The sequence below is a fragment of the Oncorhynchus clarkii genome, chromosome 18, assembly GCF_045791955.1.
Source record: "Oncorhynchus clarkii lewisi isolate Uvic-CL-2024 chromosome 18, UVic_Ocla_1.0, whole genome shotgun sequence".
NCBI classification, from domain to species: domain Eukaryota; kingdom Metazoa; phylum Chordata; class Actinopteri; order Salmoniformes; family Salmonidae; genus Oncorhynchus; species Oncorhynchus clarkii.
Window position 1 is genome coordinate 38,953,568 of NC_092164.1, and position 10,830 is coordinate 38,964,397.

The 10,830-nt window shown below is 41.9% G+C and overlaps 2 protein-coding genes across 3 annotated transcripts; both read left to right on the plus strand.

Annotated features, from left to right (window-relative positions):
- The first annotated feature begins 658 nt into the window (after positions 1 to 658).
- Positions 659 to 3,453, plus strand: LOC139372624 (proteasome subunit beta type-9). 2 transcript variants are annotated; one of them, XM_071112397.1, is made up of 7 exons: positions 659 to 1,026; positions 1,174 to 1,312; positions 1,558 to 1,625; positions 1,735 to 1,866; positions 2,091 to 2,220; positions 2,728 to 2,869; positions 3,013 to 3,453. In XM_071112397.1, exons 2-7 carry the CDS (start codon positions 1,259 to 1,261, stop codon positions 3,138 to 3,140), a joined length of 654 nt encoding a protein of 217 aa, XP_070968498.1. In that variant the 5' UTR covers positions 659 to 1,026; positions 1,174 to 1,258; the 3' UTR covers positions 3,141 to 3,453. The 2 variants fall into 2 exon arrangements, with proteins under 2 accessions (XP_070968498.1, XP_070968497.1); XM_071112396.1 differs by lacking the exon at positions 659 to 1,026 and having other exon boundaries at positions 1,072 to 1,312.
- A 492-nt stretch (positions 3,454 to 3,945) lies between these two features.
- On the plus strand, positions 3,946 to 10,581 carry LOC139373450 (antigen peptide transporter 2-like). Its single transcript, XM_071113945.1, has 11 exons — positions 3,946 to 4,945; positions 5,075 to 5,189; positions 5,370 to 5,500; positions 5,760 to 5,965; positions 6,362 to 6,559; positions 6,699 to 6,827; positions 7,122 to 7,310; positions 7,439 to 7,612; positions 7,841 to 8,000; positions 9,683 to 9,819; positions 9,990 to 10,581. Exons 1-11 carry the CDS (start codon positions 4,417 to 4,419, stop codon positions 10,209 to 10,211), a joined length of 2,190 nt encoding a protein of 729 aa, XP_070970046.1. The 5' UTR covers positions 3,946 to 4,416; the 3' UTR covers positions 10,212 to 10,581.
- Positions 10,582 to 10,830: the final 249 nt, after the last annotated feature.

Genomic DNA, 10,830 nt, shown 5'->3' on the forward strand with positions numbered 1-10,830 from the left:
CAACATTGCAGTTTTAAGAAAAATAAGAGTTAAGAAAATATTTACTAAATAAACATGTGTAAAAAATGTAAATAAAAGAGCAACAATACAATAACAATAGCGAGGGGGTGCCAGTACCGAGTCAATGTACAGGGCTACAGGTTAGTCGAGGTAATTGAGGTAATATGTACACGTAGGTAGGGGTCAAGTGAGCCTGTATTAACTAATGCGTACTTAAACCTGTGTTTACCTGACAGCAACATACATATCATTACAATTAGTAAATATTGGTACAATTTAAAACTGTTATATGAGTGAGAAAGTTACAGGCACACAACCCAACATGATACCCCCAAGATTTGCTAACCTCTCACCATTACAACAACGGGAGATTATGGTTTTATATTTATGCCTCTAACTTTATCACTCATCATTATTCACGGTTCATTCAAGACTATCAGTAATCATGGTAGAATCCACATTTAATGTAGAAGTGTTTAGAAACATTCTTATTTACAATAAAAGTGACTCCAAAATGACACAATACATTATTTACCATTCATTTCTATTGGGCACAAAATAATCTGAAACACAACCAAAACAAACACCAAATACATCCAACAAGTTTGTAGAATCACAAGCTTGATGTAGTTATTGCGTGCTATGAATATGGGACTACACTACTTAATTTTAGACTACTCTACTACAAATATAACTTAATCTGTCCCAATACTTCTGGTCCCCTAAAATGGGGGGGGGGGGGGGGGGGACTATGTACACAAAGTGCTGTCATTTCTAAACGGTTCACACGATATGGATGAAAATACCCTTAAATTAAAGCGGAAAGTCTACATTTCAACCTCATAGTCATAGTATAATTTCAAATGCAAAGTGTTGGAGTACAGAGCCAAAACAACAACAAAATATTGTCTCTGACCATGTACTTTTGGAGCTCTGTATGTTTCTTGGAAAATGATTTCAGCCTCTCACTGACAATCTAACTTTCATTTTCATTTTCTTCTGGAAAATGGTAGACCAGACAGAAAGGTATGGCGGCTCCTTTCTCAAATATCTTTAGTAGTTGATTCTACATTGTAGTTTAATAGCAATCGTTTGCGTATGTCCTAAATGAGGCGTCGTTTGGTTTTAAATTGCATGTTTTCTTTCTCTTTCCATTTCGCGTTGAGTCAATAGGCTTCTCAAACACCGTGCGCACTGAACAGGTATCAACGCGACCAGCCACTTATTATCTATCTAGCGCAAAAATAAGTGCTTCAAGATGTTAGATGAATCATTAGAGCCAGGGTGGCTATCTGAAGAAGTAAAAACCGGGGTGAGTATCATTTGATGACATGTATGGAGGTGGAAATTATATCAGTCTATAATGTTGGGGTGTTCATTCTGTTTTTGCGGATTTATTTGTATGAATGTGTAAATATAAATCTATTGCCTTTTCCAAACGTGAGTCAGTCTCAACATGAATTTAGCTGTGTTGAGTCATTCAATTGAGTCATTTAATTATGCCCTCAAGACAGTTTGGAAAGCGCTTAATCAAAATTGTGTCTGTTTTCCTATCAGACCACCATCATTGCTATTGAGTTTGATGGAGGGGTGGTGCTGGGCTCTGACTCTCGAGTGTCTGCTGGGTAAGCCGCTGTACCAAGTCTTTGAAAGCCAATCATTTACAATGATGGTCCTCCCTAAACCCTCTGTTTTTCCTCCATCCATCTTCCCTCTTCTCTTCATCCCTCACAGGGAGACTGTGGTGAACCGGGTGATGAACAAGCTTTCTCTCCTCCATGACAAGATCTACTGCGCCCTGTCAGGCTCGGCTGCGGACGCCCAGACCATCGCTGAGATGGTTAACTACCAGCTGGATGTGCACAGGTATTACCCGTGTTACCTGCTGCATGGCTATTTATTGTGGTCGACAATAGCTCTAGTCCTATGTATAACACATTTGGTTTAGTTAAATGTATGGAAAAGGTTAATAGGCCTTCACTGCGCATTTTCTCATGTTCTCATGGGGGTTTACCTTTATACAGTAGATGCAGTTAAATAATTCTGCTATTAAGCTTTGGCTTATGTGACTTGTGACCTCTTGAACTCAGCATTGAGGTTGGAGAGGATCCTCAAGTTCGTTCAGCTGCCACTCTGGTGAAAAACATCTCGTACAAGTACAAAGAAGAGCTGTCAGCACATCTCATTGTTGCCGGGTGGGACAAGAGAGGAGGGGGACAGGTCAGTCATTACATAGAAATGCCACATCTATAAACACTAGTGGCGCAGTGATCTAAGCCACTGCATCTCGTATGCAAGAGGTGTCAATGCAGTCCCTGGTTCAAATCCAGGCTGCATCACATCTGGCTGTGATTGGGAGCCCAGTAGGGTGGTGCACAATTGGCCCAATGTCGTCTGGGTTTGGCTGGTGTAGGCCTAGTTAAATAAAGGTTCAATTTAAAGAAATCTGTATTTCTTTCTTTATTGTGTTTATTTCAGAAAATGTTCTTGTATCTGGAACATTTTAACTGATCCTGAAGCTCAGAAGAGGTCATTTTGAATTAAATTGACCATTTTGTAATAGTTTTGAGTGTATGCTCAAATACATTTTTTGTACAATTAGTACATAATCAAACTCACAGTTGCATCAAACTCACAGTTGTTCACTAATTTGCATAGTATTTTTCCTACTTCAGAGTTTGCAAGGTTACTGTGCTCAAGCATTCCCCACTCATTGCCCCCTCCCAGGTGTATGTGACCCTGAATGGCCTTTTGTCCAGACAACCCTTTGCGGTCGGCGGCTCTGGAAGCTCCTACGTCTATGGGTTTGTTGATGCAGAGTACCGGAAGGCCATGAGCAAAGAGGACTGCCAACAGTTTGTTGTCAACAGTGAGTGACGTTGCACTTTTAAAATACTTATATGTATTGATATACCTGTATGGCCTAAACAGCATGAATTAGACGCTATTAAGATGTTGTGTCATTTGTCAATAATATACTCTCCCTCTTTCTTCATATCTCCTCTCGCTTAGCACTTTCATTGGCTATGAGTCGAGATGGTTCCAGCGGAGGTGTGGCCTACCTTGTCACTATCGATGAAAAGGGTGCAGAGGAGAAATGCATTCTGGGCAATGAGTTGCCTACTTTTTATGATCAGTGAAAACTGGGTTGTGAAAACAGTAACACTCAAGTTGTTGTAGTTATGAAACAGTGAATGAACATATGGCCACCGTACGAACAAACAGTACTATTCAATCTACACAGGAAATAGAATGTTTGGATAGGGGTATGAATCATGCTGGCACAATGTTCAATATTCTCATCCCCACATCACTACACATACAATTTCAAAATGATTCATAATAGTTAAGCCCTCTGTTGAAGACACTGATTTTATTTTGGGTAGCTGGGGACCTCATGCTGGACTGTGTCTTTGGGTGATTCACAAGTCAATAAACCATCTCTCAATTAAACTTTCCTTGGATATTTCTCCGTATGTTTTTTTCAATCCCAAAACAACTATTCAAGAAGTTTTCTGCCATCATCAAAAGTTATGGTAATATTTGTTATTACCCGTATATAAGCCATGCACAGGTAAGGCCATGGAAATATTTGTAGCAAATTGTATTCAGTTTAGGTGATCATGGGTCATCAGTTACCAAGTGGATATGAAGCCAGAAGGTTTCATTTATCAACTCATTGTTGACTTTTGTGTTCATTAAAATTGGACATTTAGGGTCCAGTCTATGACAGACCTACATTAACCTACTTAGGGTCTCCTAGTTAGTGGTCAAGATCAAATAATAGACAATATATCAGCCAAAACTACAGTGTTAATCAGGTCACAGACATGGCCAAGTATATGTGTGGACTGGGAACTGTTTCCTCACCTGAACACCAAATTGCGCCAAAATGGGGAGCGCTCAAGAGACCACATGCATACACTCTTAGATTTTTTTTATTCCAAATGGGTTCTTCGGTTGTTCCCATAGGATAACCCTTTTTGGTTCCAGGTATAACCTTTTTTGGTCCCAGGAAGAACCCTCTGTGGAAAGGAATCTACATGCAACCCAAAATGGTTTTACCTGGAACCAAAAAAGGTTCTTAGAAGGGTTCTCTTATGGGGAGAGTCCTTTTAGATTCTAGATCACACTTTTTTTTAAGAGTGTAGGATAAAGCTAAGTGTGCGAGCATTATTGTCTGGCATTTATTATGGCACAGAATACAAGCTAAATGGAAAAGTGCATAATATTGTGGAATAGAATTCCCCCTCTGGTTAGGGCATATCGGAAATTGAAACTGAAACTAAAACGTAGCCTCTGAAAACAACTGAACAAGTTATTTCAGAGGAAAGGATCTTCACGAATTCGGGGACTTGCCATCTCTCACCTTTTAATTCATAGGTTATAGATTAAAACACATTTTAGACTATAAAAATGATGCTTAGAACGTGCGCGTTCGCTGTGGCTGTAGTTCTATGCGTTGACATAACCACATTTTGCGCACCCGGTTTTGGCGAATCTATTTCCAAAACTGGACCAAAAACATTTGATACTTTCGGAAATGTGGTACGTCTATGGGTTGTATCGGGGATTCGATTAGTTCTACTACTCGGTTTATCGCTACTCACACTAGGATCGATAAAACCCGTATTCAAGCGCTGGTTAGCGGTGCACTGTTTCCTTGCCCCGGTCTATGAGACAGGGCGACTGATACTGTATGGAGGTTCAACGGAGAGCGCGTGTGGATCGTTGGGGGGTCCAAGTTTGTGGCTATTGTGTACCGCGGCAGCAGCTGCAGCAGCCTTATTTTGGGAGACAACCTTCCCTGACAGCAATGGAGAAAGTAGCGGGAAAGAGAAGACGCAGAAGGCACGAGTGCTGTTCATGAGAGTCCTCCACTTCTACAGACCTGACACCCTCCTTTTGGTTGGGGCGTTTATATTCCTGTCACTGGCAGTCCTTTGTAAGTATTTCATTGTTGTTTTGAGACAATTACTGAGTATTATATGATGATGGTGAGTATGATGAAGATTATGAAGATTTCAATGATAATGATGGTGGTGGTGGTGGTGGTGGTGGTGTGTGTTTTCAGGTGAGATGTTCATCCCATTCTACACTGGAAAGGTGATTGACATCTTGGGTACCCAGTACAAGTGGAATAACTTTCTCACAGCTATCATCCTTATGGGGCTTTACTCTTTGGGAAGGTAAGCAGACACAACAGAGAGCTTCTGTTTTTCACCACTACGGTCTTTATCAATTTTGCACATTGCATATTGTAGTATGTATAATGCATGTATGTAAAGGTTATTGAATACACTGATTTCGCTGCTGCAAGTTAACATTATTTAAACACTGCTGTAGCTTATGGTGTATGTTTGTTTCAGCTCTTTCAGTGCTGGTTGTCGAGGAGGCCTCTTCATGTGTGCCATCAACAGCTTCACCTCTCGAATGAAAGTAGAACTGTTTGGGGCCCTGGTGAAGCAGGACATTGGCTTCTTTGAGACCATCAAGACAGGTAGAAACATGTGTATGATTATCCCAAACAGTAACTAATGATCAGTATGCAATCTGATGTCTTGCTTGAATGTGTGGCACCCTTGTTTGTTCATGAAATTACTGTAATTGAAATGCACTTTCTATTTAAATTATTTTGTCATCCAATGGACTGTACTCTGATGCGTGGCTGAATGTCTCTTGAAGACCCCACCTGTTTGTTCTTCTATGTGCCTTGGTTATTCAACAGAGTTGCAACTTTCATATCTGAACTCTCGTAGGTGACATCACGTCCAGGCTGTCCACAGACACAACTCTGATGGCCCGGGCGGTGGCCCTAAATGTCAATGTCCTACTGAGGACCCTCATTAAGACCGTGGGTATGCTGTCGCTCATGATGAGCCTGTCCTGGAAGCTCACTCTGCTCATGCTGATGGAGACGCCCGTCACCGGCCTGTTGCAAAGTGTCCATGACAACTATTACCTGGTATGGTACACTGTATCTAGAACCTAAAAGGGTTATTCGGCTGTTGCCATAGGAGAACCATTTGAATAACCCTTTTTAGTTCCTTTTAGAACACCTTTGGTTCCAGGTAGAACCTTTTATACGGAGGTTCTACCTGGAACTGAAAAGGGTTATTCAATGGGGACAGCAGAAGAACCCTTTAGGAATCCTTTTTTCTAAGAGTTGTTTGTGTCCAGATCAGAAGGTCCTGAAATGATATACTGGTCCCTGCAATGATTCGCTGAAATGATCTAATTCAGAAGACCCTGACATTTTTGGTGTGAAAATACAGTACATGAGATGGTGACTGCTAAATGTACTGGGTAACCTTATAAAATAGAGTCTAGTAAATGTTATTGTGGATTGACTGTTCCTCAGAGGCTCTCTAAGGAGGTGCAGGACTCTATAGCCAGGGCGAACGAGGCAGCGGGGGAAACAGTAGCAGGAATCCGGACCGTACGAAGCTTCAAAACTGAGCAGCATGAGGCTGGTCGCTATAACGACAGGTTGATGGACACCCACAATCTCAAGACCAGGCGGGACACCGTCATGGCAGTCTACCTGCTCCTGAGAAGAGTGAGTATGCAGGGATCACTCCCTGTCCCCTTATGCTCAGAAGACTTAAATGCTTCTTATTTGATCAAGAATAAGGCAAACTGCCGGTCAACAGTTCTTGTGATCTTCTGTGCGCGTACTGTGTATTTGTGTGTTACAGCTAACAGCACTGGTAATGCAGGTGGCCATGCTGTACTATGGCAGACTGTTTATTCAGCGAGGTCAGATGAGCACTGGCAACCTGGTCTCTTTCATCCTCTACCAGTCTGATCTGGCAGACAATATCAGGGTACGCTAATGCTACTTTATCTATGTGTCTCAGCCCCAGCGAGGCAAATGTCTTATCAACAACCATTAATGTTCCATCGACCATTAAGAGGTGAATAAATATTACAAGTTTAATGGCAGTGCATTTATTACTAAGTACATCATGTAAAAGTTGCAATAGAGATGAGAAATATCAATGTTAGGGAATGCAAAACACATATTTTTAATAGTGTGGAAACTGTTAGTCCAAAGACCAACATGTATTGAGTTACGATGACACAATTATGTACAATAAATCTGCCCTCTGCCCTCTCAGACTTTGATTTACATTTTTGGCGACATGCTGAATTCAGTGGGGGCAGCTGGTAAGGTGTTTGAGTATCTGGACAGAGAGCCCCAGGTCAGCACCAAGGGGACATTCCAACCAGAGACCTTGACTGGACACGTCCAGTTCCACAACCTCTCCTTCTCCTACCCTACCCGCCAGGAACGCAAAGTACTGCAGGTAAAGCTCACCTGGGAGGAGGGTAAAACACAAGGCAATCCTACCGGGCAGTTTCATCATCACCACATTTTTGCCTTTCCTTGTGCCATTGCTGAGGTAGTGTGTCATTGGCTCTCTGCTTGTGTTAGGGCTTCTCTCTGGAGCTGAGGCCGGGTCAGCTGACTGCTCTGGTGGGGCCGTCAGGAGGGGGGAAGAGCACCTGTGTCAGTCTGCTAGAGAGGTTCTACCAGCCTCAGCAGGGAGAGATCTTATTGGACGGACTGCCACTGCAGAGCTACCAGCACCACTACCTACACAGGAAGGTAATATAGACAGCAACCAGCACCACTAGCAACACACCTGAACAGCAAAGTCATAAGACTATACCTACACAGATATAGCCACTTTTACATCTCTAGAGTAAGCATAGCAGTCAACATAACTTACTTTACTGTGCCTTTATGGCTACCAACTTTACAAGAATTTTCGCAGGAGATGAAACACTGCATTTGTTTTGATTGGCTGGTTGGTGATTGGTTTTGCCTTACCAGGTGGCCATGGTGGGCCAGGAACCTGTTCTGTTCTCTGGGTCCATTAAGGACAACATTGCCTATGGTCTGGCAGACTGCTCTCTGGAGAGGGTACAGGAAGCGGCTCGCAGAGCCAATGCCCACAGCTTCATCAGCCACCTGGAGAAAGGTTACGACACAGGTACACTGGCCCATGATCAATGACAAATAGGAATATTACATACAGTACCAGTCAAAAGTTTGGACACACCTACTCATTCAAGGGTTTTTCTTTGTTTTACTATTTTCTACATTGTAGAATAATAGTGAAGACATCAAAACTATGAAATAACACATATGGAATCATGTAGTAACCAAAAGGTGTTAAACAAATCAAAATATATTTCAGATTTTAGATTCTTCAAAGTAGCCACCCTTCTTTGCCTTGATGACAGCTTTGCACACTCTTGGCATTCTCTCAACCAGCTTCACCTGGAATGCTTTTCCAGCTGTCTTAAAGGAGTTCCTACATATTCTGAGTAGTTGTTGGCTGCTTTTCCTTCACTCTGCGGTCCAACTCATCCCAAACCATCTCAATTGGGTTGAGGTCGGGTGATTGTGGAGGCCAGGTCATCTGATACAGCACTCCATCACTCTCCTTCTTGGTCAAATAGACTTTACACAGCCAGGAGGTGTGTTGGGTAATTGTGCTGTTGAAAAACAAATGATAGTCCCACTAAGCGCAAACCAGATGGGATCGGTGCAGAATACTGTGGTAGCCATGTTGGTTAAATGCCTTGAATTCGAAATAAATCACTGTTAGTGTCACCAGCAAAGCACCATCACACCTCCTCCTCCATTCTTCACGGTGGAAACCACACATGCGGAGATCATCCGTTCACCTACTCTGCGTCTCACAAAGACACAGCGGTTGGAACCAAAAATCTCAAATTTTAACTCATCAGACCAAAGGACAGATTTCCACCGGTCTAATGTCCATTGCTCGTGTTTCTTGTCCCAAGCAAGTCTCTTCTTCTTATTGGTGCCCTTTAGTAGTGGTTTCTTTGCAGCAATTCGACCATGAAGACCTGGTTCACGCAGTTTCCTCTGAACAGTTGGTGTTGAGATGTGTCTGTTACTTGAACTATGTGAAGCATTTATTTGGGCTGCAATCTGAGGTGCAACTAATGAACTTATCCTCTGCAGCAGAGGTAACTCTGAGTCTCCCTTTCCTGTGGCGAGCCAGTCATAAAAGCCAATTTCATTATAGCGCTTGGCGGTTTTTGCGACAGCACTTGAAGAAACTTTCAAAGTTCTTGACTTTTTCCGGATTGACTGACCTTCATGTCTTAAAGTAATGACGGACTGTTGTTTCACTTTGCTTATTTGAGCAGTTCTTGCCATAATATGTACTGGGTCTTTACCAAATAGGCCTATCTTCTGTATACCACCCCTACCTTGTCACAACACAACTGATTGGCTCAAACACTTAAGAAGGAAAGAAATTCCACAAATTAACTTTTAACAAGGTACACCTGTGAATTGAAAAAAAATGCATTCCAGATGACTACCTCATGAAGCTGGTTGAGAGAATGCCAAGAGTGCAAAGCTGTCATCAAGGCAAAGGGTGACTACTTTGAAGAATCTCATATATAAAATATATTTAGATTTGTTTAACACTTTTTTGGTTACTACATGATTCCATATGTGTTATTTCATAGTTTTGATGTCTTCACTATTATTATACAATGTAGAAAATAGTGAAAATAAAGAAAAACTCAAATGAGTAGGTGTGTCCAAACTTTTGACTGGTACTGTATATCACTGCTGGATGACCACAAGGAGAGACTCGATAAATGTATTGTCTGTCTGTCCATCTATTAGATGTAGGAGAGCGGGGTGGTCAGCTGTCCGGCGGTGAGAAGCAGCGTATCGCCATCGCCAGAGCTCTGATCAGAGAGCCACAGGTCCTCATCCTGGACGAGGTCACCAGTGCACTGGACACGGAGAGTGAACACATGGTATGGCATCCCTCCTCACATGAACCATATAGCTTTAGCCTTCCATCGTTCATACTCTCAATATGGTTAGTGCTATTGGTTTCACGTACATACTACGTAGATATAGCTAGCATTTACATTCTCAATAGGGTTAGCGCTAGCTAGCAGTTTCACTCAATTCACTCTCTCAGGTCCAGGAGGCCCTGGCTAGCTGCCCCTCCCAGACCCTGCTGGTGATTGCTCACAGGCTGAAGACCATTGAGAGGGCAGATCAGATCATTCTGATTGACCAGGGGACTGTCCAGGAGCAGGGCACTCACCAGGAGTTGATGGACAGGAAGGGGAGCTACTACAAACTAAGAGAGAGACTGTTCACGGAAGACGACATGTCACATTGCCCAAAACAATGCTAATGTTTGAACTGTGAATAGTGATGTCATTTTCTTACTCTCACTCTGACCAATACTCACTACCTCCTAATATACTGTAAATTGCAATTCAATGGAAATATTGAATATCATTATAGATTGTCTTTTTCATAAAAGATGGGCACTTCTGTTGGTGATATTTTGAGTTGTTTTGATTTCATTTTATTGTCTCTTTCTTCCCTTCACTTTATTTGATTTTGTAAAAAAAAAAAGAAAAGGAAATGTATGATTAATAAATTGAGGGGCAGTGAGTGACCCTCGTTATGAAAACATGATGTTCTGGAGCAAAGGTCTATTATACTGCCTATCCAAGAGAAGAAATCATCTATTAAACATTTTAACTTCTCACTAAACCCCCTCTAATTTAATCTGACACTCCTGTACACATCCATATCCATTGTTGTGAACGCTTTTGTCTAAGTGTAGTATCAGTGCGACAGACTTACCGGCAGCCATTTTGTGGCGAAGTGCAACCTAAGCATTGGTTTAGAGATAAAATATATATAAGCACATTTTATTGTGGTATGGGATGAATATTTGTTATTTCACCACACAGAGCGCAAAGTCTTGGAAAGTCCCTAGAGGCCCGTCCCTTTTTATTTTT

Bases quoted from the DNA above. Each gene is read 5' to 3' on its own strand.
- LOC139372624 (XM_071112397.1), top strand. From the start codon at position 1,259: ATGTTAGATGAATCATTAGAGCCAGGGTGGCTATCTGAAGAAGTAAAA. The intron at 1,867-2,090 runs GTATTACCCGTG...TCTTGAACTCAG, and splicing joins TACCAGCTGGATGTGCACAG to CATTGAGGTTGGAGAGGATC. The intron at 2,221-2,727 runs GTCAGTCATTAC...GCCCCCTCCCAG, and splicing joins ACAAGAGAGGAGGGGGACAG to GTGTATGTGACCCTGAATGG.
- LOC139373450 (XM_071113945.1), top strand. From the start codon at position 4,417: ATGATGCTTAGAACGTGCGCGTTCGCTGTGGCTGTAGTTCTATGCGTT. The intron at 4,946-5,074 runs GTAAGTATTTCA...GTGTGTTTTCAG, and splicing joins CCTGTCACTGGCAGTCCTTT to GTGAGATGTTCATCCCATTC. The intron at 5,190-5,369 runs GTAAGCAGACAC...TGTTTGTTTCAG, and splicing joins GGGCTTTACTCTTTGGGAAG to CTCTTTCAGTGCTGGTTGTC.